Below are 25720 nucleotides of genomic sequence, written 5' to 3'. Positions count from 1 at the left end.
GAAAGCTAATGCCTTCATTTCAGTTAAATGTCTGTTTTTCTTTATTGACTGGACACCAGAAAGATGATAAACTCATTACCTGTGGTGTTTCTAATGAGCTGTTTGCTTTGTGCAAACTATTAATTTGCAGCCTTGCATTCCTTTTAAAAATTTAATCTTTAACCTTTTCTAAAGTAGAAGAATCTAGAAAATTCTGGGAAATCCATCTAAGTGATAAAATGAATTTTCTTTTAGTTTTAATTACTGACTAAGAAGACTTGATTAGAGTATTTGATTTTTGACATCTGGTATTTGATGAACTATACAGTCCAAGGATTTGATATGAGTGTGTGGGGCCTTTGTTTGAAGTCCAGAGGTTCAAATCTTACTTTTTTCTGATGATTAGAGATGACACACAGCAGCTGTTCTCTGTCCTACTGACAGTCTGTCCATTTATTAGTCTACCAACTCCCACATCATAATTATTTAGAATGAAACAGCAGGTATGTCTCTAGTCCATGGAGGCTGGTGGTGTCACTCCTGTTTTCAGAGACACCTCTGTGGGCCTTTGCTGAATCAGAGCCTGAGTAAGAGAATGATCTCAGTAGTGAGTAGGCACAAAGTACCTTATGAATCAAGTCCCTTGTTAGCTTCCAGCAGTTATTGCTATAAAATGCTCCTTGCAGAAAAAAAAGGAAGGAGTTTTAATGGCTTTGGAAGAGTTTTCCCCAGTTATAATGCATAGATAGATAGTCTGTGGGAAAATTCTGTACCTTGCCCTGGAGAGGAATAAATTATTGCTTAACCTAATGGTAAAGTTTGGGTCAGTTCTTTGAAGATAAATTAATCCTCATTTGAAGGTCATGCTCTGGCTGGTATTGTTTCCAGCTCAGTGATGAAAAGCTTAGTCACCCTCTTCAGTTCCTCCTGGACTGGTGCCCTGTGTTGTGTGTGGGAGCTGAGTGTGAGCTTGGCAGGGACCAATGGGCCAGGGCATCGGTCTGTGTATTGATAAGGAGCCCCTGCAAAGAGCAGGAGAGTAGTTACATTCATCTTTTGGGTTTGTTCTCTTTGAGAGTGAATTACTGCATTTTTGAAGCAGGGTTTTTTTTCACATTAAAAGTAGGTAAAACTTATTTTACTGATTTATCCTCTGAAGTTCTCATTTTCTCCTGTTTTATAACAGTGAACAGTGAATTATATGATAAGGGGAACATTATATGTTATAATATGTGGCTAGTTTGCTATTTAGTTTTCTCATGCTGATTGTCTTTTCTCTGGCATGTAGATCCACTTAAACCACTACTCTTGTAACTTACAGAAGCTGCAAGTTTAGCCAGGTCACATAAAATGTGTATTTTTGTTTTGCAGTTTATTGTGTAATTACTGTAAATGGCCATGAATGATCAGGAAGTTTCCTTGCAATGTAGCACCCAGTGAATGCAACATCCAAGTGCTATATGGAAAGAATTTTGTTACCTTAGAAAAAAATCATCTTATAGAGATTGTAAATTGCTTTTTACTTCATTATCTGAGAAGACTGTAATTACCAAAATTGTTTGCCAGGGCAACTGTTATTATGTGGTTGGCTTTTTGGCAGTTTTCTGTTACTGTGGCATTAACAGGCTGAATCAGCAGCAGATGTAAACACACTTAAGTGATTGTCACAAACCTGAGTTTTCAGGGCTAGCTGGTTAATATACTGCTCAATAGAATTTCAAATGTTTTGATTTTGGGGCATTTTTCTTTGCTGCAGTGATTGATGAGACTAATTTTAAATCTAGAAGTTGTCATTCTGTGACTGTTTAACAAGGACAAATTATTTTTGTCTAAGTTGGAAGAAGAGTGTCTAAAAAGCAGGAAAAACAGTTAATAACAGACATGCCACAGCTGCTGTGTGGGTGTTGTAAGATGAGTAAGTATACAGAATGCAGGTGTATGCACTTGTTAAATAGCTTTTTTGGGTGTTGTTTTCTTGTTGCTGTTAGCATATGACTACCAGTTTAACAGGAGAATGTTTTCCATGCTATGCTTTCCTGATCAGGTTTCCAGTTTGGTCATAATTCTGTAGAGGGAATGTGTGATGAAGAACATTAAAATTATGTTGAAGACTTGGGCAATTTTGAAACAAATTTCTTTGGTTTCAGAGAATGGCTCCTAAAAAACCCAAGCAACCCAACTAAAATGACAGAAAAGCCTCAAGCAGAACAAAAAACTCCTTAAAAAACCCCAAACCAACAAAACAATGCAGAAAGAACCCCCAAACCCAGGAAATACACATGGCTTAGAGTGAGGTGGGAGTGTTTATCAAGCCTTCCAAAGATGGCTGCAGCCCCAAGCACCTCCTGCTTCCTCCTCTTCCTTTCCTTTCTCTCCCTGACTGATGAGAACAGAAAGCTGAATGTGAGCTGTGCTGCCAGTCTGTGTCCCTGCTGCTATGTGCCACTCTGTGTCCCTGCTGCTGTGTGCCATTCTGTGTCCCTGCTGCTGTGTGCCATTCTGTGTGCTGTGTGCCATTCTGTGTGCTGTGTGTCATTCTGTGTCCCTGCTGCTGTGCTGCCATTCTGTGTCCCTGCTGCTGTGCTGCCATTCTGTGTGCTGTGTGCCATTCTGTGTCCCTGCTGCTGTGCCATTCTGTGTGCTGTGTGCCACTCTGTGTCCCTGCTGCTGTGCCACTCTGTGTCCCTGCTGCTGTGTGCCATTCTGTGTCCCTGCTGCTGTGCCATTCTGTGTCCCTGCTGCCGTGTGCCACTCTGTGTCCCTGCTGCTGTGCCATTCTGTGTCCCTGCTGCTGTGCCATTCTGTGTGCTGTGTGCCATTCTGTGTCCCTGCTGCTGTGTGCCATTCTGTGTGCTGTGTGCCATTCTGTGTCCCTGCTGCTGTTGTGTCCCTGCTGCTGTGTGCCATTCTGTGTCCCTGCTGCCGTGTGCCAGTCTGTGTGCTGTGTGCCATTCTGTGTCCCTGCTGCTGTGCCATTCTGTGTCCCTGCTGCTGTGTGCCATTCTGTGTGCTGTGTGCCATTCTGTGTCCCTGCTGCTGAGTGCCATTCTGTGTCCCTGCTGCTGTGTGCCAGCCTGTGTCCCTGCTGCTGTGCCATTCTGTGTGCTGTGTGCTGCTCCCACAGCCATCCTTCACCTCTGCTCTTCCTCTCATCCTGCAGCATTGCCTCTGAGTGAGCCACAAACTTCACATCCACTGTGGGAGGACATCCAAGAAACTTGATTGTAAAGGATACAGATACACAACTCATCTCACATCCCTGCCCAAAGAAATTCGTATTAGAAATGTTGGAACTTTTTCCCTGAGCAAGAGTAATGTCTTCAATATTGTGCAAAAATTGACTATTATAATGAAATACAAAAGATTTGTTCCCTTTCAGTTGGCAGTTATGCTTCTTAGTTTTGAAGATCAGGTCTCTGAAGGATTACACTTTTTAAAAATTCTGTTCACTTTTCAGAAACGATGTTCTAATAATAATCTAAAAAGTAAATTGATTAGATAGTCATTGAGTGTGATTTATCATTTTAACAGTGAGGTATTGTCTTATGAAAAAAGTTTCAATGCTGCATGAATATGTCACAAGAACGATCTAGAAGAAAGGAAACATTTCAAAAAGGTTATTTTCATGTTAAATAAACTTTCCAAGACAAAAGAACTCCACTGCAGTTTTTATATAAATGGAATTCACAGTCCTGAAACTATGAGATGATATGTCTCACCAACCCGGGAAATTACAGCACTCATCCAGAATTGTAAGTGAAAAGCAATATAGATCCTTGTAAGCCTTGGAATTTGTGAGTGTGCTGCAAACTCAAGACTTGATACTGTAATGAGAGGAAAGTAATTACATTTCAACTAATTGGGCAATACTTAGCTAGTCAATGAAAGAAATGTCGAAGTCAACTCTTAAAAGAGCAGATCCATGAACATAAAAGAAGACTGTTGATATTTTGTTGTGCTCATTTATTCACATATTTTGCAAAGGCTCATGTAGTCCTCACTGGACTTGAGAAGATTTTTGATCTAATCTGTGTTTAATCAAATTGTGAGTGACACTGGAAAACCATGGGGTCATTGATAACATGGGATTCATCTCAGAGGAGTGGCTGCTCGTGAGGAGCTGACAGTAGCACAAAGTCCTGCTGTGTGAGCATCCAGCCCTTGCTGGGCACATGAAGCTAGTTTCTGTATGAAATGTTAAAAAAAAAAAAGTATTGAAGTCCTGCATGTGAGAAATTATTTGGTCTTGGGGAGTCTGGTACTGCACAGACTGATTTTCTTAGCCTGGTTTTGCTAATGGGGCCTGCTAAGATGAAAGCTAAACCACCAGGTTATTCTCTGGGAGTAGTTGCAGTGCTGCCTGTTGACCTCTGTTCCCATCTAGCCAGTGTTATTTGCTTCTTTGACACACGGCTGGAGAGACAGAAAAGAGTGCAGAGGGAGATGGGACAGAGAAACTGAGCTTGGTGTGTTCTGTGCTTGGGGATGTTGGAATGAATGCCTTTCTCCTCCAGGTCAGGAGGGGCTGCTGTGCTCACCTGTCAGATCCCACACCCTGAGAAGATCCCAGGCTGCCCAAGACACGATGGCCACGTGTGCTGCTCTGCCATACCTGCTGGTCCTTCTGCTTTAAGGAGTCCCCTGCCTCTTTCCTTCATTCAGCATTCCCACTCTGTAACTTACTTTTCATCCTTAGTCTCTTCTTTTCTCTCTTTCCCCTCAATTTTTGCTTCCTCTAATACGATTTACAGTCTTTACATCCTGCAAAGCATCAGGTGAGAGGTAAGAAATGTGCCTGCTGATGGTGAATAGGCAGGCTTTGGTGGGATGCAGACAGAAAAAATAAAAGAGCTTACAGACAGCAAACCATCAGGCCTTCAAAGACTTAACAGGGCAATTACAGAAATTGCTTTGATTCTGTACAATTTTGCTGTAATTCTGTGTGAAATACCAAGCTTTGCACTGACTGACTAATTGGAAGAATAGTATGTGATTGCTTCAATACCATGGCTTATAATTAGTAGGGAGGAATAACTTACTTTCTTAAAGAAGAGTTTTTAAAACCAATTTAGAGAAAATTGCTTTTTCACATTGAATTTGTGACAAAGAGTTGGAGTTAAAAAGTATTCTCAGTTGGACAGAGCAGATATGGAAGGGCTGAGGATGCTGTTTCTGATCCTTCACCTCGTGCTCCCTGTCAGGAGCCTGGGTCCTGAGTTTCCTTCTCTCTGCCCATTACTCTCTAGTGTTTTGTGCTTGCTCTTCTTTGTTGCTGCTTCAACTTTAGGTGATATTAAAGGAAGCAAATCTTAAATCAATTGTTCCAAAAAAACCTCAGATAGTGTATTTTCTCCAGAAAATACTGCTCAGGCTTTATTAGTATGGGGAGAATGCTTTCCTTTAAGCAGAATAAAGTGATTTTCTCTGAACAAAATACCCCATCAAATAAGGAAAAATCAACAGCCCTCTTCAAAATCTGATGTGAGCAGTTCTAGCCCAACCTATTAATTTGTCCAAATTAAGAACAGGTGAAAGCAGAGGTTTTGTAATGGAAAATGTTATGCAAGCCAGTGCAAAGTAAGCCTTATTTTATTTTTTTTTCAGACTTAATTTCTCACCTGCAATTTTTTCTTTAATGAGTTTTCCCAGACTGAAGTGGAATTTGAAGTTCTGTGTGGACAGAGGATGGGGGACAGGTCTGTTAAAATAATGTCAATTATGTGAGATAATAGTTACAAACAGGCTTCCTGGTGTGTTTTTAGTGTTGTGTCTGACACAGGGGTAAGGCTGAGTTCTGACCAGTTTGAAGGGCTTTCATGTGACTGAACCTCTGACAAGCATTCAGCTTAGGAAAATGGAAATTATGTATTGAAACTTTGGACTTTCTGCAACACAAATTGTAGTAAAATGCCTTATTTCAGAGCAGTTTACTTCAGCTGGATTTTTTCATGGGACTTGAACACTTCATTTCTTACCTATTTAGAGATCAAGAAAACAGCATTTAACAACTTTACTGCTACATAAAAAATGCACTTTGGAGAGACCTGGAAGTCATTGAGTCAATTAAACAGTAAAAGTTGGGTCAGTTCAACTATAAAAGTTTGAAGCTGACTTACAATTTAAATTGGAGGTTTAAACCACTGTTAACAGTCTCTAAAGGTAATAAATGGAGCAGGCAATGCAGTCTCATACTGATCCCAGTCCTGGAGCTGTTTGTAATGTCCTCAGCAAAACAGAATCCTTGTTGGCTCCATGGATTTTGAAATTACTTGTGTTAATAAGGATGTTAGTAGAGATTGTGGTGCTTGTTTGTTTTAATAAAAACAACTGTTACAGTGTCTGTTGTCTGGAAAAAGAAGTTTGGTACTTCCTGCTGTTGGTAGGGATGCAGCTTGAGAAAAATCCATCCATGTAAACCTTTGCCCCTCAGATTTGCTGCTGTGCAGTATATAAATAATCTCATCAGAGTTCTGCACTTTCCTCATCTTCTCAGAGCATTTGCTGTGTAAAACACAAGCTAATCCTTAGCTTCTCACATGTTTGTTTTATCAAACTCTTTTGGTGTTTGTGCTTTTTGAATTAACAGTGGTAAGACTTAAATGGTGTTCTGCATTGATGTGGCAGCAGGGAAGATGAACAAAATTCCTAATCTGAATGGAATCTATGTAAGGATAATTTCTGATTTTAATAGGAATATTAAAAAAGAAGGAATCAAGTTCTGTATTTGCAGCATTTCTTGACACATACTGATGCTGTAAATTATACAGTTGTTCTTCCTCTGTATGGATTTTGTAGTACTCATGGCAATTTATAGGTCTAGAGTGCAGCTGCTGGAAGTCATTTATTCTCAGTTCTGTATTAAATCTATCACATATAATGCATTAACATTCAGTTCAGAGCTCAAGGGCTTATGGCTGCTTCTTTCTCGCTCTGAGTTTCTGTGTTTGCAAGGTATGCAGAAAACAAAATTTAAAAACCTAAATTGATATACAGGAAAAAAAAAGGGAATTGTCCATGATAAATACTTGAACCCAGCTCATTTTGCAGTTTCAGCTGAGCATTGAAAACAAACCCTGCTGTTAGCATTGCTGGAATTGGTAATGCTAATAAGCTGCTTTTGATGGATTAGCACTTCAGTCCTGTTTGCCTGAGTGATGCTCTTTACACACGTCAATCGGACGTGTCTGCACGTTAGAGAAACTTAATATTCCTGCACTCTGCTTTGGGTGCATCTCAGGCTGCAGGGGGCTGCCATTCATTTCCTTGCTTCACCTTGTTTTAGGTGTGGGGCTTTTTTTAATTTGAAAAAATGGTAATAAAGTATTTTAAAATATTTTGGAAGTCTTTATAATTAATATTAAAAAGAGCTAAATTGTACCTGGAATTTGACAGTAGAATAGGGGCAAAGGCCATGAAGATTTGTTGAGTATATAATCTGTGAGAAAAGAGCAGGTGGAACAGACTGCCTGATACCTGTTTATTGCTGATGATTCCCCATCTCTCATAACAAGGTAATAAATCTAGGAAAACTGAACTATGTTCTGCTTGAAATGAGGAGAAACTTGAGCTGTTTTGTTGGAGAAGAGATCCATACAGATGTAGTGTGTTCTGGCATGATCACTTACAGGAAAAGGTGGCTTGAACAGGCCAAATGTGGAAGAGTTGTTTGCTGTGTGTTAAATGTTAAACTGTATCAGTGAAAGTGCTCCTGGACCCTGTATGAAGGATGTGCCAGCAGTAAGGATTTACTTAGGCTGCTTGTAAATAGCCTAATACCACTAAGGCAGAGAGTGAAACAAGTTTTCAAGCCAAGAAACATGCCCAAATCTCTTCTAATTTTAACACCTCAGAAAAGAAGCAAGTAAAATAATCACATATGGCATTATGAGAGTTTAATAAAATCATGAGAAAAATAGTTGTGAATGAATACACATTCATCTGTTCTGCTGCATTTTTCAGTGACTCATCTTCCATTGAAAAATGTCCAGGCCAGAACACTTCCTGAAAGCTTTTAACAGTTTAGTTAAAGCTTCCAGATGTGACAAGACCTTCTGGAGGTTCCTACCTTCTGAGCCCTCTCCTTGATGAATGGTTCCTGCTCTAGTTCTAGGCAAGCTCATTCTAATGTAGTAATTCTTATGGGAAAAAAATTGCTTTGCTCCCTTTCCAAATCAGCTACTTCATCTAGGAGACTGCAAGTTAACGGCAGGAGTGCAGGGACCAGATCCTGAAACAGGAGAAAAGTGACAGCAAGGACTGCTCCATCAATACTGGGCTAGAATTTCCCAGAGCTTTGGACAGACAGAGTATTGTGCAGTAGTTGCAATCTGATGCAACCAAATCATCAGAAGAAACTGCATCCTTGCCTGCCTGAACAAGGAATTCCTGGAAAACAAGAGTAAATTGCAAGAGCAGGGGTGTTAACCAGTCATGGCTTTGTAGAAGAGAACTTTGTGGTATCATCTGTCACACCTGTATGATGAATAGTAGACAGGTATTGATACAGGGAGCAGTTCTGCTGGGAACCTCAGTCCTGGGAATCCCTTCCCTGCTTGCTCTCAGTGGACTCCAAGATCCAGTTTTATAAAGACTGCTGGGAGACAGAGGGCATAATGCTACCATTGATATGCATTTGTACTGTAACATTTGATATTTTGTGGATTCATGCATATGATGCAAACAAACTCTACCTCCAGTTTTGTCCATACAAAGTCTGTATTTTGTGTGTGTGGTGTTTCTGTGCTCTATACATGCTGTAGTATAGTGATACCATGAGACACTAAGAAATGCTGATGATTTCTCAGGTCAGAAAAAATGAGTCTAGAGGCCAGGTAAGACATTTTTATTCGAAAGTTAGCTTGGAATTCCTCACAGTCAAGCACATACTATGATGATGCTTGGTAAGGACAGGCTGAGTGGTGCTTAGCTCGCTGTGAATGCATGAAGGGAACCTTTGGTGGTAGCTCTAATATCTAGTGGTGTTTCATTTGTGCTAATAAAGCCTTTATCCTGCCAGCAGCTTTTCTCAGTGTTTGGTTATGTCTCTCTTTTGTGTGGTTGCAATCACTTATGTATGTGATTGATAGGCCATTTAAGTGAACAGTGGTGTTTGCAGCTTGGCAAATGGAGTGTTTAGTAGAGCAGGCAGGGTCAGGTTGATGGGGGAGCTGATAGCAGGTGATCCCTGCTGATGGGAAATGCTTCTCTGGAAAAGGTCCTGTGGGGTGCAGAGCCCTCGGGGGGGGGGTGAGCTCTAACAGCTGTGTCAACAGCGTTCCCTTGGCAGAACTGACACAGCTCAGGGACATCTCAGTGTCGCCCCCAGATCTTTCTCACTTGCTTTTGTCGCTGAGACGCTTTCTTGCACTGAAAAGGACAGCACAATACTAATGAAATATGTCATCTTGGAAGTGCTCGAGCTTTCTGATGGTCTTTGAATCAGCCACTACGCACGATTTGTCAGTCACTTCTGACTGAAAGCTGAATGCTAAAGCCCACGTTTAAGCTGTGATAAAAATTAATGCTTTTGTGCCCTGTTTCTGTAGTAGTATGGAATTGTGGAGGTTTGTACACGTGTGTTTTTCCTGGATACAGAACTGGGTTCAGTAACATCAGTCTCTGCAGAGAGCAGGCTGGGTACTGCAGTGCACTCAGAAGCTGGAGCTGGTGCAGAACATGATTTGTACCCACAGTGATGCCAGCCCCTGTGACTTGTGCTGATGGGAATACTCAGTGAACACGAGCTGCCTGCCTGCTGTATTGAGCTGTCAAACCTTAGATGTATTATGTGGCATAAAGAGCAGATTTTTTCCCCCTCCTTTTTTCTCCTTATTGAAGTAGTGCAATCAAAGTTTAACAATGAAAGTAGTTTTCAAGTTCTTAAAAGTCTTCTTGTCCATTCACTGGGTTTAGCTGGAACAATCCAGAGCTGGGAATCTCTGATTATCCATTCATTTTCCATTCTTGTCAGGGACAACCAGGTGAAAGAAGACACAGAAGGATGTCCTGGAAGGACTGGGACAGCAGCTTGGGGCAGTGTTACTGTAGTGGGCCTCTTGGATGGGCAGTGGTTGGAGATGGGATTATCTTTAATCTCAGCTGGTCTCACATGACATAACTGTTTTAGTGTGGAAAAACACATGCTAGACTGAAAGAAGTCTTCGAAAAAGAAGTTGGAATAAGAAGTGCTAAACCATGAAGAAAAAATAAAATAGCCTGAAGTGCAGTAAAGTAGCTGGATGAACTGCAGATATTTGTAGAGATTAATTTCCCCCTTCAAAGAACTAATTCATTATTCTGATAATCCACATATGCAGAGCTTTAATAGTGAATTCACTCAATCTTAGGGTTTTTTTTTTTGTCCATTTATGCAAAAGATCAGCCTAACATTATCAGATGTTTCTTCTTTTTCACATGGAAAATCTAAGGAATACTGACTCAATATGGAAAGGAATAACAGTTCTACAGCTTCTTTGGGGGCTCTCCAAGCTCACAGCTGAACAACAAAGTAGTGATGAATTTCATCATTTCTGAGCTTTTTTTTTTTTTTTTTAACATGTTACTGGGCAAAACTGGGGCTCTTTGTAGGAGAATTTATCAATGCCATGACTCTGAATCTCTCTACAGTATTGTGTGAAACAAAAACATTAACTTACAGAACCTTTCCAGACATTACTGACTGCTGTTACTGGCTTTGTGCTACTGGCTTGCCAATATTGGTTTTCTTATGAATCCTGGTTAGACAAAGTGATTTTTAAAGGCTTTTGGGTTTGCTTGTTTGCATATGATGTGGCAAGGTAAGAAATGGTTAATACAGGAAGCCAGTTAGGCTGAAGTGTTGCATTTTCTTTCCGTTGTATCTCTAGGTCTGTGGCTTCCTTGTAGCACAGGAGAAAGGAGGGCAGTCTGCTGTCTGGTAGTAATTGCAGGAAAGATAGATTCACTAATTGGAACCAGAGTCAGTGTTTAAATAACACTTCTTTTCTGAACAAGTCCAGTGCACTGGACAAATTGCAGCTGCTTTACTGAGGTTGGTGATGCTGTGGTATTTGGATTTGAACACACTGGGCAATAAAATCATTCTTGCACAGTGGTGATTCATTTCTATATTTGTTTATTAAAAATTTAAAAATATGTTATGTCTTAATGCACTCAGGAAAGCACAGTTTTCTAAATCAGATGATCACTTGGTTAAACTGTTGTCTACTTCTGCTTAAGACAACATCTTTCATTTTGTTTGCTTTTGGTTTTTTTGTTACTACATCCCCAAGATTTCCAAGTTAGCCTGAGGAAGTAAGATGCAATCCTATGTCCAATGCATATCTTGGAGTAAATGAGATTTTAAAAATACAGGACTGGTTCATTTAATATCAAATGCTCTTCAGCCATAAACTTAAAAACTTCACGCAGTGAGAAGTGGATACTGTGATGCTTTTGTAAATAATGCATATAGAGCCTGATGCAATGCAAAGGAAAATAATTAGACTTCAGATTGCCTGTGGGCAGGCTGTGAGAAGTTTTGTATGCATTTACTTGTTCATTCCTCATTGTGCCTCTTCTCATCATTTGAATCTGGTGCCACAGGCTCAGATGTGCTATTTTCCCTTTTTTATTTTTCCTCTGAATTTAACTGTCTCCTTCACCCAGGCCATTTCACAAATATCTATTAGTTTTCTTTTCACTGGGACATGATGCAGAAGAAGCAGGGGAAAATGTCTGTAATAAAATAAGATGAGGCAGGAGCTACAGCCTGATGTGGTTGTTCCAAAGCCCATAAGGTTCAGCTGTGCAAATAACAGTGCCCACGATTGATCCTGGAACCGGTGAAATCGGACTGGGGGCTTCTGGCAAGCTGGGTGTCCCTTGTTTCTGCTGTGGTGGGAGGCTGTGGGGTTTTGAGGAGGTCTGGGTGGAGAAGGGAGGAACGAGATGGGTGTGGTGAGATCCCTGAATGTTTAAGTGTGTACACAGCAGGGACGGAGGGGAAGCAGGCAGTGGCACCTCAAGGTGGCTTCTCTCAAGCACGTTTTTTATTTCCACACCTTCCCCAGTCCCCTTCCCTGGGAGTGCAGGATTGTTATCCTGACCTCTGCTGTTCCTTCCTGCAGTGTGCCCGAGACAGAGGCTGCTGGGGCAGGGAAATTTGTTCAGATGCAGCAATTACAGAATGCCTTAACTCTGTGTGCACCTCTGTCCTTCCCTGTTGCCACTGGAGAAGGACATGGCTAGGAGGAAAGACAGCTAATTTCCAGGGCAGTTTTCTCTGAGGAAAACTGCTTAAAACCAAACAAAGCACAGGCAGTTCATGGTGCTGGTTGTAAGACACACTCGAAATTGTGGTTGTTTTACACATGCTTTGTTCATTTCTCTTGAGGTAATGATGATTCAATTGTAACTATTGTTACAGTCCATTTTCACAAACTTTGATGAATTTAGCTTGATGTTTCCTTAAGTGGAGTAGAGATAGAAATGAAAAAATGTTTATATGTGTCAGTTTTGGAGTGCTTTTGGAAATAAACAGCATGTTCTTCTGCTGACAGGATTTGAAATCTAGCAATCAGCGAGATGAAATTGCTGCAGCACGTGCATCCCTGAAGGAAAATTCTGCTTTCCTACATTCAATATGTTCAGCTTGTTTGGAACATTCAGATGTTGCATCCCTTACAGCCAGCAAGGATTCAATTTGCAATGAAATACAGAATGCTCTCAATGTAATTTCTAATGCTTCCCAAGGAGTTGGAAATAAAATGGAGCAACCTGCATCTCACACAGCTACTCTTGGAAGTGCACTTGATGAGCTTGAGGTACGTGAACATGTGAGATTACAATATTTTTGGAAAAACCGTTTATTTATTTTTTTTAATAACTATTGGTATCATAAATGATGAGCCTGAAGGCAGTAAAGATTGTTGCTCTGCTTAGTCCTAGTCTAATAATATCACTTGAAGTGATTTCATTGAGAGGGATCACTTTCTTCAGAGGAGTTTGGAATGAAGGCTTGGAGTGTGTTCAGTATTTGTCTCCCTTGGAGCAGAGGGCTCAGTCAGCTCCAGTTGTGTCACTGCTGCTGGAGACAGACACATCCTGCACTGAGTGGGCAGAGCTCAGGAGTTCAGTTTGCTCAGAAGTCATTCTCAGCTCACAGTGCCCACTGCTGCATGTGAGCTGCTGCCATGCAAGCTGAATCCTTGTCTCCAGAAAGTGTCAGTGGGATCATTCTGTAATTGGTATAATCGAGCCATTCAGAAACCTCATTATATTTGCTGCTTATCATTAAATAAAATGACATAGCCAATATGCTTTCACCACCTCTGCATTTCTGCTTCCATTATTGAAGCAAATACCTGGGGGAAGGCAGCACTTTCTCTATTCCTGGCCTCATCCAAAGCTTTCCTATGCAGTTTTTCCTCTTTCTAATGGCTCTGGCTCTCACCAGTGGCATTTTCCATTGTCCTGCCACGAGTGGTAAAAGATCTCCTGCAGGTGAAACTACAGACCATGATCCTCATGGTGATGTAGGCCCAGATCAACAAAAGGAATGAGTGTTTCTAGACACATTTGCAAATATGGGTGGTTTGGATTGTGAATTCTTGAACTTAGCAGATCTCAGCATCCCAGTGCTAAGACTGTGATGCATTTTCAGGAAAATTGATGTTAGGACTGATGTTAGTCGATTTTTATCTAAAATTTTCAATGGAAGATTAAAGAAATACATTGAAATATGGCAGTTTATTGATGAAAACAGTGGCAGTTTATTGATGAAAACAGACCTCTCAGTCATGCTCCAAGTCAAATCAGACAGGCTTTTCCCCCAAAGGAACAGGCTACAACTGCACCTTATGTGCCATCCATTCTTGCTTCTCACAATGAGTTTTAAAATTACAGTTCCTAATCTATTTTCCTAATAAATGGAAGGGAAAAGAAACGTGTAAGACTAATACATAAGTTGTTACAGTGTAACTGTGAATGACAAATGAGATCCCTTATATGAGACCCATTATTTACCTGGAATTACTTAAAAATAAAAAAAAAGAAATGTCAAAAGGGTTGCATTTTTTTACTGCAGATGAATTCATCATGGCTCTATATAAGCAGTACTATTTAAAAATGCAATAAGATTTATTATTGTTCTAAAATTTGAAATTTGTGATAATCACAAAAAGGAAAAAATTATATTTTGAATCGAATTTGTTTTCATTTGGAAATGTAAGAACATAGAAGTCGGACGGTTGTAAAAAGCCGTTGTTTATCAAGTTGTAAATATATTTTTACCTAGGTAGCACAAATGGGAATGGAAGCTGTGTGAGTTAGATAAAGCACAATTTATAGAGCATTTAACTTCTGAAATGATTTTATGAGTTAGATGCTTACACTTTTCTCCCTTTACAGAAAGTTCTATTGGCTAAGGACCTGAAATAACCTTTGCTCTATCTTCTTGTTGCAAACACAGTGTCACGGAATAGATTGATGCAGCAAATAGTCTGGTGGGAACAAATCTCATTAAATGTTTATAGTGTGGAAATGTATCTCAGAGCTTACCCAACAATCTAGTATCTAGATGTTTTGCAATATCATTCTTCCTTTGCCAGTGCTGGCACTGTGAAAGTTATTAAAGATTTATAGGTGAGGAAACCACCAGTAAAATTAGAGTAGCTAACTCTTAAATCAATAGATTCACAACAGTTCCTCTTAGAGGCTCCCTGTAACTACCGTGTCATTTGTAAATAAACACAAAATTGTAAGTTTAAAATTTAATTGCATATTAAGATCTGTGAAAAGAGCGTGTGGGTGCAAGTTACCTTTCCCTGCTCTTTGATCTTGTGAATGCAAAGAGATTTCTCACAAAATGCTGCAGGTCCTGCATGCCTGAGTGTCTGTGGGCGTGTTCAGCTGCTCTCTGGTCCTTGAGGGACCGTGGCCATGCAGCGAGCAGTGACATGAGACATGCCAGAGGGCTCTAAGTCACTCCAGAGCTCCACCAAAGGCAGCCAGTTTCTGCATAACCATGGGCCCTCTTTTCTTCTGGATCACACCAGTGAGGGAGAAAACGGGGATCTAGTCACTCCTCTGAAATGCTTGAGTCTTTAAGCTACCTCAGAGTAGCTGACCACTGTTTAGCCTCTTAAATCAGATCCACCGAGATTGTTTCTTGTGTATCTGATCTCTTCCCATTGAATCTTTCCTGTGTAATGTACTGATTATGAATAAGTAATGAAATGATTTGAAGAATTTTATCTGTAGGGCAGAGTCTGAACTCTTATTTTCCTGGCTATTACTGTCTTTTTATTTTTTTATTTTAGATTTTTTATTCAGAGATGAAGCATAGTAGCTTTTTGGCCAGTGCCCTTTGTCCATCCTGGTGTAAACTTTCTCCAAACTGTCTCCCAAAGGAGGACATTTCTGGTTTGGATCAGCTGAGATTTGAAGTGTTCTAATAGAAAACTTTCATTTCTAGCTTAAGCTAGACAGTCCCAGAAATTGTCCTATTAAATCTAAACTGAAAAAAATAATTTAAATCCTTCAGTTTACAATTAGTCTGGCACATACTGGGTAAGCACAGGTAAGTTCTGATTTACCTGAATTCCACGTCAGGGTATCTGGCATAGTTTTCTTCTTTAATATTTCTTCTGAAAGCTTGAAACCAGCTATGGATGTGATGTGAGAGGTGAACAGGTGTATGTGGAGTGTAGGTTTGGAGATCAGGACCATAATGACACAATTTCAGATGTTCAGTCACATTACCAGTTACTGGTTTGACTTTCTTCAAATGCTGAAGCTCAAATATACTTACCCTCACGTTTCATGGAAATCTCATATTCTACTTTTCTTTTTCATTAGAATATTTGCTTGCCACACAAATATAATTAATTTTATCAAGACAAAAGAGTTGTCTGCTTTTGTTTACCCTACCTTCTAAAAAGCAAAAGGACATTTATATCTATATCCTTTGAAAAAATAATCACTAAAAAAAGCTGCAGTTTTTATCTTTGCCCATATTCAGCCTGTTAAAAGTGGCAGTGGTGGCTTTCTGCCGCAGTGTGGGATTGATTAGACTAAAAATCAGCAGAATTAGGCTCTTTGTGTAATCTGACTTAACTTCCTCAACTGTGAGCTACCACTGCTGGCTCTGAGTTAGCTGCAGAGGTTCTTCTGATCTCTCAAACACTAAATAGGCATTAAAGCCCTCCTTCAAGACTCACAATGGCAGAGACGACCTGGCTTTGTCTGCAGATGACCTCTGTGTTCAGCCCCACTGGGGAAAAGGGAATCTGCCAAGGTCAAAACTATTTTGGAGGCTTCCAGTGGAAAGGGCCAGCAGCACATCTGAGAGCATGATGTCACTGCGGCTCCTGCAAGTCAGAAATAAAGCGGCAGCTTCGTTGAACTGACTGTTGTTACCTGCGCTCCTCGTTTTTTCCCAGAATTTAATAGCCCTGGATCCCCTGGCAGTGAAGGAGGAGAAGGTGAGGCCGTCTCTGGAGCAGCGGCTGGAGGCGATCATCAGCGGGGCGGCGCTGCTGGCCGACTCCTCGTGTACCCGCGACTCGCACCGCGAGCGCATCATCGCCGAGTGCAGCGCCATCCGGCGGGCACTGCAGGAACTGCTGGCCGAGTACCTGCGCTCCGTGAGTACTGCCCTGGGGGGACACTGAGAAACACAGACCGGGGACACTGAGAAACACGGCCCTGGGGGGACACTGAGAAACACGGCCCTGGGGGCACTGAGAAACACGGGCCTGGGGACACTGAGAAACACGGCCTGGGGACACTGAGAAACACGGCCTGGGGGGACACTGAGAAACACGGCCCTGAGGGGACACTGAGAAACACGGCCCTGAGGGGGGACACTGAGAAACACGGCCCTGGGGGCACTGAGAAACACGGGCCTGGGGACACTGAGAAACACGGCCCTGGGGGCACTGAGAAACACGGGCCTGGGGACACTGAGAAACACGGCCCTGAGGGGACACTGAGAAACACGGGCCTGAGGGGGGACACTGAGAAACACGGGCCTGAGGGGACACTGAGAAACACGGCCCTGAGGGGACACTGAGAAACACGGCCTGGGGACACTGAGAAACACGGCCCTGGGGGGGACACTGAGAAACACGGCCCTGGGGGACACTGAGAAACACGGCCTGGGGACACTGAGAAACACGGCCCTGGGGGGACACTGAGAAACACGGCCCTGAGGGGACACTGAGAAACACGGCCTGGGGACACTGAGAAACACGGCCCTGGGGGGACACTGGGAAACACGGCCATGGGGACACTGAGAAACATGGCCTGGGGACACTGAGAAACACGGCCATGGGGGGACACTGAGAAACACGGCCCTGAGGGGACACTGAGAAACACGGGCCTGGGGGGACACTGAGAAACACGGCCTGGGGACACTGAGAAACACGGCCATGGGCGGGACACTGAGAAACACGGCCTGGGGACACTGAGAAACACGGCCCTGGGGGGACACTGAGAAACACGGCCTGGGGACACTGAGAAACACGGCCCTGAGGGGACACTGAGAAACACGGCCATGGGGGGACACTGAGAAACACGGCCCTGAGGGGACACTGAGAAACACGGCCATGGGGGGACACTGAGAAACACGGCCTGGGGACAGTGAGAAACACGGCCATGGGGGGGGACACTGAGAAACACGGCCCTGGGGGGACACTGAGAAACACGGCCCTGAGGGGACACTGAGAAACACGGCCCTGAGGGGGGACACTGAGAAACACGGCCCTGAGGGGACACTGAGAAACACGGCCATGGGGGGACACTGAGAAACACGGCCTGGGGACACTGAGAAACATGGCCTGGGGACACTGAGAAACACAGCCCGGGGTCACTGAGAAACACAACACTGAGCCATGGGTAACACCAGGCCACAGAATAACATTGGGCCATGGGGCCACTGAGTAACACGGGCCCACTGAGTAGCACTGGGCAACTGAGTAACACAACACAGGGCAGCTGAGTGACACTGGACAACCGACTGACAACCGAGTGATGCTGGACAACCGAGTAACACTGGGCAACTGAGTAACACAACACAGGGCAACCGAGTGACACTGGGCAGCTGAGTGACACAACACAGGGCAGCTGAGTGACAATGGGCAACTGAGTGACACTGAATAACCAAGTAACACAACACTGGGCAACTGAGTAACACAGGGCAACTGAGTGACACAACACCGGGCAACTGAGTGTCAGCTGGGACAGGTGAGTAATGCAGGGCTGCTCAGTAACACAGGGCCCCACTTGGGGCTGCCTCAGCACCTCATGCTTGGGGAGCTTAGTGTTTAACCAAGAACTGACATACAGTTGAACCTGCATTTCACAACGTGCTCTTTAAAAGGTTGAAAGGGACATTTTTCTCCAGGAATCTAAGTAAAAACGAAATACACATCCCCAGAGTGAGTAGGAATTGTATTATATCGTGTATATCAAGTCTGTGGAAAATGCCATACCGCAGATAAAATGTACATGTTTAGGTTATTTTGTACTTGTTGTGAAGTGTCACTGGTTCAGAACAGACAATCCTTCATATGCCAGAAACAAGAATTTCTTCATAATGCCACTTCCTAGACTAGAGTTTGAAAATGTAATCTCTGTTCCTGTAGAATGCGACAATTTAAATCATAATTTCTCAAAAGGTAAGCAATCTGTTATTGTTGTCTTCAAGTAGAGTGTTGACACCAGAAGAGGAGAAGAGCACCAATTGACAAGTGTTAGAATGACTAAATTGCTATATTGGGAAGACAGGAGTGTTGGTAAACCCAGAAATCTGGTTGTCTGCTTGTAGCTGTGAATTAAAAAGGAGCGTAGTTTGCGTTTTAAAAGTGATTTTTCTTTTAGATTTGAAGAATGGATTTGACACTTGCTATGTCTGGCAGGTAAATGTTGAAACAGTGGAGACTCAATACTGTTAATATGGGTACACAATGTTAATCTCATCTGTAAACATTTTCTGTAGGCATAATGTTCTTTTCTAAAGATACCTCAGGATGATTCATCAAGCAAGCACACTGAGAGAACAATTGTGTTATACAGATACTTGCTCCCTTTTTGGGAAGCTGAAATTCCTTTCTGTTCTGTAAGTCAGCAGTTGACACTCTAATGAGACTGTTTGCTTTGTCTTATTTTATTGTCCTTAGGATAATGTAGTGTAGGGACTAAAATAATCTATGCACATCAGATTCTTTTTCATCTCACGGCTCTTGTTCTTTTTGATATGTCTCTATTTATTGGGAGTTTACAGGTGCTTTATTAAAGTCAAGTTGTGCTTTCAGGCCTTATACCAGAGCAAGGTGCTATATAAAAGTTTTAATTAAAATGCTGTTGAATGCAGCCTTAATTCTTGAACCTCTCTGGAAGTGCTTTACACATGGATTAGATAGTGAGATTTTTTTCTGCCCTGGTTAGCTTGGAATGTAAATCTTTGGTATGTTGTTGTGGCAGATTTGTCTTGCAATGTCTGTTCTTGTAGGTTGGGTCACAGTTTGTTGTTAAGTGGCTGAAAGTTTTATACAGGAGGGCATCCACCTTTAGTGGTTGGGCTTAATGATCTTGAAGGGCTTTTCCAACATAAATGATTCTATGATTCTATCCAGAGCACATGGCAGGATGCAGATGTGGTGAACAGCATCCTGTGTTAGTCCAAAAGATTGCTGTGGGTTTGTCCCAAGAACACTTTCCTATGTATCTCTGGTGTGAAACTACAAGATTTGAAGTCAAATGGTCTTAAATTCTTAGACTCTTAAAACAAAATCATGATGATCTTTTGTACTTCAGAAATAGTCATGGGTTTAGGGGTACATAATGTACAATAGGTGGAAAAGAATAAAACATAACCCACTCCACTGACTTGAGAGTCAGAAAGCAGCTATTGAAATATGACAGTAAGGGAAAATGTCCTATAATTTGGTGCAGAACACAATGACTGCACAAGGCAGCAAAGACAAGGAAAGAAAAAGGAAAAAATACAAAAGATTTAAATGTGTGAGGTTACATAACAGGAGGGAATGACAAGTTTTTAGTTTCTTTTAGAGCTCTTATATAATTATTACTGAATGGATACACTGACTGAGTTAAATCAGTTTTTCAATGAGATTATCAGATGTCAATTACTTTATTTCACAGCTCTAACTTGCTGAAGAGGAGATGATAGATCCAGGAAACAGTGCTGATTTATCAGTGTCTTTTTGGCTCTTCTATTAGTAGTTTCAATAAGCTAGGCCTGGGAGTTGAATGAGCTGTAAAGATGATGACAGCTATTTGTTACCATAGCACAATTTAATTTTCCTCTCCTTGGGAGCACTGTTGTACTCCACAGGCAAGCGCTGTGTCTGTGGAATACTTCATGGCTGTTTGTGTGTATGCCCTCCTGTGTGCCCTGTGCTGAGTGAGCTCCAGAGCCCCTGTGCCACAGCTTCTACGTGAGAGTGGAAAGCTTTCCCTGCCCACAGTGCAGCCAGGGTGTGCCTTGCTCTGGCTTTGTGCCCCTGGTGTGTTTCCCAAGCACGGCCTCCCTGCTCCATTTCTGCCCTCTGCACTCCCTCTCACGAGCTGTGCCCGTCAGGGTTTGTTTTTCTGCACACGGGGCTCCTGTTTCTTGCTGGCACATTGTGGAACCTTGCCTTAAGGCTCCTTCCCATCTAAGTGTTGCCAGTGGAGCTGCATGGCCCCAGAGCCACCTCACCCAGTAAGTGCCACCTCCACAGGTCCTCCTGCAGCAGCTGCTTTGCCAGGAAGCTGCCCTGGCTCATCCAGGGTCTCCCTGGCTCTGGTGCTCATGGTGGATGTGCCCTGCCCAGCAAATATTGAGCTTAAACAGGGCCATTGCCAAGGACTTGGGTGTCTGAGCTCTGTGTAAGGTTCTGCATTGCCTGCTCTCTTGAAACTAGGCCTCAGTGCTTGAACTTGATAGGAGTGAGGAACTTGTCTTTACAAACAAACTGTGGGTCTGCTAGGAGATAAATCTGGCACTGAGAGGTAAAAGAAACAACGGGAAGGATTCCACTGATTGATGAATGGAATGAGAGAGACTTGTCTTAACAAACTGTAGGTCTTCTGATAAATAAAATTGAATACTGAGAGATGAAAGAAACAATGGGAAGAACCATAAATTCCATAGGAATTCCACTGATTGACACAAGGAAAAGAAAAAAAGGAGGGTTATACATTAGAAGGAGGTCTTAGGTATTAGACTTTTGGGAAGTGTGTACCTCTCAAGTACCTCAGGCAGTGGGGAAAGAGAGAGGGACGTGGCTGGGAAATGAGGATAAAAGGAGGCTGCATCCCCCAAAAATTTGAGAGACCCCAGGGGAAATTCCCCATGGCCTCTTCCATTATTCAAAAAAAGTTACATGACTCCTCCATCTCCTTTTTGGACATAAACCTCTGGTGTTTGTGGAATAATTTTCCTGACAAACTGTACAGGAACTTAGGATTTCTTAGCCCTAATATTTGAAACAGTATAAGGAGTGTAGCTTTTGTGGTTCCTAAATTTGTTTTTTTACATTTTCCTCAATTATTTAAAGTGTCTAATAAGTCTCAAGGGCATCAAAGATTAAGAGCTTGTTGGTGTCAGTGATAAATTTTTAAAAATCTATTTTTTAAAGAGTTTTTAATGCAAGCTGGGAGAAACATTGTCTCAGAAGATACTTGCTTTTATGAAAGTGTCTTTTTCACAGAGGTTTTATCACAGTGAATGGTATAATGGAAAGTGAAGCAAAATGCTCTCCACAAGAACCTCTAAGTTTTTCTGTTCACAGAATAATTCAGGCACACAGTAAATTGCAAATACATTTATAATTCTGAAAGGCAGCAGTTTTTCTTCTGAATTGTTTCAAAAATTCTTCGAAATTATTTGTGAACTATTGGTATTCTTTCTGAATTTTACTCACAGCCTTACATTGTTAGGGGATATATTTGCATTTTAGGACATCCAGTAACAGGAATTAGTACTGTGGGTTTGGAGATCTCATCAATGGCAGAATCATAGTGTAATGTGGATAATAATGAAATAATGTATCCACTGGAGCAATCGTTTTTCTAGTAATGAGCTTTCTAGTAATTCCTTTTTCCCAGTGAGCAACTCTTGTCTCTTCATGCTTTCCAAGGAGAAGTTCCTGAACTCCCTGGGGTGCAGCAATAGGAACTCCACGTTTCCTGAGTTGTGTTTTTACTCACTCACTGTAAGGACATTCCCTTCCCTTCAGGAGGGGGTCAGAAAGGATAATGCAGTTGTGATGGTGTGAGTGCAAGTGGCTCTTGTGGGCAGCACTAGGTGCTGCTGTCTGTGCCATCATTAAATAAGGAGGTGAACAATTATTCTGCATCCTCCTTTGGCTTTCCATAAAGAAAGGTCAGATACACTGCTAATATGAGAGCTGCTTTCTTGAACTGAAATCCTCTTACTCTTTGAATGTGTTTCATGCCATTTGAGCTTCATTAGTTTTAATAAAGCTTATTATGGCTTTATAGGTTGGAGATACATATGTGTGTATGTATGTATATATGTCAGTGTATTTTTCTAATCAGTTCTGATTTCACTTCCTTCTTGTGTACTCCTAAAATGTTTGTTTCTTAACTGGGTTTTTGTGTCACTATTACCTAAATGTTTGCTGAGACATGGGTAATTTAGTCTGGACATGTCTGTGGCTCCTGTGCCACAGGTGGTGGCAGCTGCTGTGTCCTGCTGTCCCACAGCTGTGCTGTGTGTGTGGCAGGGAACAGAGCCAACCCAGCCCTTCTCACACCAGCAGTGCATCCATTAAAAAACGTGAGGACAATAATGATACACTTTACCTTGAGGCACATCAGGAAGTGAACTGAAGCTGCCCACCTTGTACATATTTATATTACTGCTAATCAAGCCCTGGCCATCCATGTAGCCTGGGGCAGGCCAGCTATGGCTGAGCAGGAATGTCCTCTGCTCTGTGGCAGAGCTCAGGAATGATCAGGTGTGCCCTGTGTGATCAGGTAGAGCTCAGAAATGCTCAGGCAGAGCTCAGGAATGCTCAGGTGTGCCCTGTATGATCAGGCAGAGCTCAGGAATGCTCAGGTGTGCCCTGTATTGCATGTGGGGCATACCTGGACCTTGCTGGGAATGCAACTCCTGGAGCTTCATGAAACTGGCTTCCCTCAAGGCTCCAAAGCCTCATCCCCCACCACCAGATTGTGCCCATAACTTGTGGCTGTGGGACCTGTTTGGGTGTGAGCACATCAGCTGAAGTGCTGTGAGGATGGGACGAGGAGCCAGATCCCTGAAGGCAGAGGAGGAGCTGGGACAGGGAGTGAGCTGCTCTGGGTGAGCCCTTAAGGAAAAGGTGGGCAGTGCAGGGCCTGCTGTGGGATAGGGGACACAGGGGGTAGCTGGGACTTGGGCTGTTGTGTCCCTAGAACTCTTGACTGTTCACTTACTGAACCCTGAGCACTGTAAATTCAAACCCAGGAATGGGTTTTTATTTATTGGTGGTGTGGTTGTGGGCCTTGCTCTTTGTGTCAGCCCTTACATTTGTTTGCTGTGGAGCTGGTGCCTTGCTCTCCCTCTGTGCTGAGAACTCTTGAGCAAAGCTTAGGGCCTGACTGCTGTCTGCATGTGGAGACTGTGATTGATAATGGCTTTTTGTGGGAATTTATTGCATTCTTACATACACATGCCTCAAGCATACTGATATCTCATTATTGTACTTCATGGTTTCCTGATGAAGACTTTTAACATTTTCCTGGGTTGCCAGTGACACCTAAGGAGGTAAAAATTTGGGACTGCTTGACTTGTCCTTTGTGGTAACTTCCACTTTCTTTCACAAGTATGTAACTCACAAAGTTCTGTGTAGCTGCTCTCTGAAGAACTGAGCCCAAACTTGGTAGACTCAACTAACAGGGAACTTGAAGAAATTCCTTATTAAAATCCTCAAGAGCAGAATGGCTGTTGATTATTTATGGAAGGGGTTGAAATAAGTGATATCTTAAAATCCTTGTTTTTAAATATTTTTTTTTACTTTTGAACAAATGAAAACCACTTGTGTTTGTGCCTTTTTACAAGAAGAGTGGATTTGAATGCTCTTACTTTACTGTCCTCTTTATACTCAAATATTTCAAGAAAACTGGTGTTCCAGAGAAGTTTGGAATTTAGGTATGTCAAAATGTAAACTAGAAGAATTTCTATGTGTGGGTGGGAAGTGTCACTCAGTTCTTCTCTTACTCATGGCAGATTTTTTTATGACTTCACTGAGTATTATGTTTTTCAAAAAAGGATGTATCCCAGTAAAATTGGTATGCCTGTATGGCATATTATGCTGGCATTTATGCAAAAAACCCGTAGATTTCATGATTCTGTTGCTCACATTGCCTGACTGGTTGATCGAGTTGACTTTGAAGACTCCTACAGAAGATTTTCTTCCATTTTCTATGCAGTATGTGTAATTGAAAATTATTTTTCTAAATGTTCACTTTCCGTGAACATTTTGTTTTATGGGGAAATTAGATATGAATTGTTAAGGAGGAGGATCTTAAGTGTACTTAAAAGAGAGAAGTGGTCTAGTCAATTCCCCAAATAGATTTACAGGTGAAAAATAGGCTGCAGTTAAATGTACCTGATTGTAGATGCTCTTCCAGACTTTTCAGAGATCTAGGATCTCAGCACGTGAGCTGCAGAAGGATAATGAAAGCTTTTCTGTCCTTAAGGCCTGCTTTTCATTGAACAGTTCTGAGCAGAGTTATTTCAGGATTAATCAGGTCTGAACTGCAGGCTTGCACTGGACTAGTGCAGCGTGAGGAGCAACTCATGGCTCTGTGGAGGATGAGTCACTACAAGGGGCAGTAATTTGTATTTAGTATACCTGGCAGCAATGAAAATATATTGGGTTGCTGAAGACTCATTTTTTTTCAAGAAGCCTTCATTAAAGCAGCATTTGCTTTCCCTGAGATGAAATAAATCCTTGATTATGGTAATAAACAAGCATTAAAAATAATCAACTATTTGTTAACTCAGCATCTACCTAGCTGTTTAGTTTAAAAGGATTTTCCTGTTTTTAGGGTTTATTGAAAATGGTTGTTACTACATAAGGTTTTTCTCAACCAGATTCCTGTTTTTTAGAGGATGTTAGACTGGTCATTTTCTGAAATGCCATTTCTAGGAATGCTACTGAAGTCTGCTGTTTCAGATGCATTTGTCTTGGTTTTTATCCTCTGGTATAATGCAGCTGATTCTTGCTGTCCAAATACATTTCTAAATTTCATTCAGTTTCAGGTTGAAAATTACTTTTTGCTTATATAACAGTTGCAGTTAGAAAGATCAATCACATCTGGATAGTTCAGGGAATTCTTCACAGAATGTTGGTGGTGTTGGCCCATGCAAAACCCAAACTAAGCTGGCTGGAGTTGACCCTGCTTTAAGCAGTGGCTGGGACTGGAGAATGTCCAGACATTGCACAGATTGAAGACAGCAGCAGTCTGATGCTGAACATTTGAATAAATTCCAGTGTTTGTGCAATGTCCTGGGTGACCCTGCCAGCTCCTTTTAATATACAGTAAATCCCATTATTTACTAATGGAAGATTGAAAGATACTCAGGTAATGAAGCCAGGACAAGAAATGACATAAAGTAGTAAAAGAAAAGTTTCTTTCATTTCATAATTTCTGGTAGTTTTCAGATGATGAAAGAAGATCAGTTATTGTGTTAAATTCTGTTGTAATGAATCCTCTCTATTATAAAATACCTTGTAGAAGT

The 25720-nt window shown here is 41.9% G+C and overlaps 1 protein-coding gene across 3 annotated transcripts in view; it reads left to right on the top strand.

Moving 5' to 3' along the window:
- CTNNA3 (catenin alpha 3) overlaps nucleotides 1-25720 on the top strand; it is a 369305-nt gene that overhangs the window by 59116 nt on the left and 284469 nt on the right. For all 3 annotated transcript variants that reach the window (XM_014883316.2, XM_088168652.1, XM_088168651.1), the window contains exons 6-7: nucleotides 12519-12782; nucleotides 16401-16604. In XM_014883316.2, coding sequence (XP_014738802.1) covers nucleotides 12519-12782; nucleotides 16401-16604 — 468 coding nt within the window. The remainder of the gene's footprint in view (nucleotides 1-12518; nucleotides 12783-16400; nucleotides 16605-25720) is intronic.

The sequence above is a fragment of the Sturnus vulgaris genome, chromosome 8 (genome assembly GCF_052056855.1).
Source record: "Sturnus vulgaris isolate bStuVul1 chromosome 8, bStuVul1.hap1, whole genome shotgun sequence".
Classification (NCBI taxonomy): Eukaryota; Metazoa; Chordata; class Aves; order Passeriformes; family Sturnidae; genus Sturnus; species Sturnus vulgaris.
The sequence above is the reverse complement of the archived record's forward strand: the minus strand, read 5'-3'. Positions and strand labels throughout refer to the sequence as shown.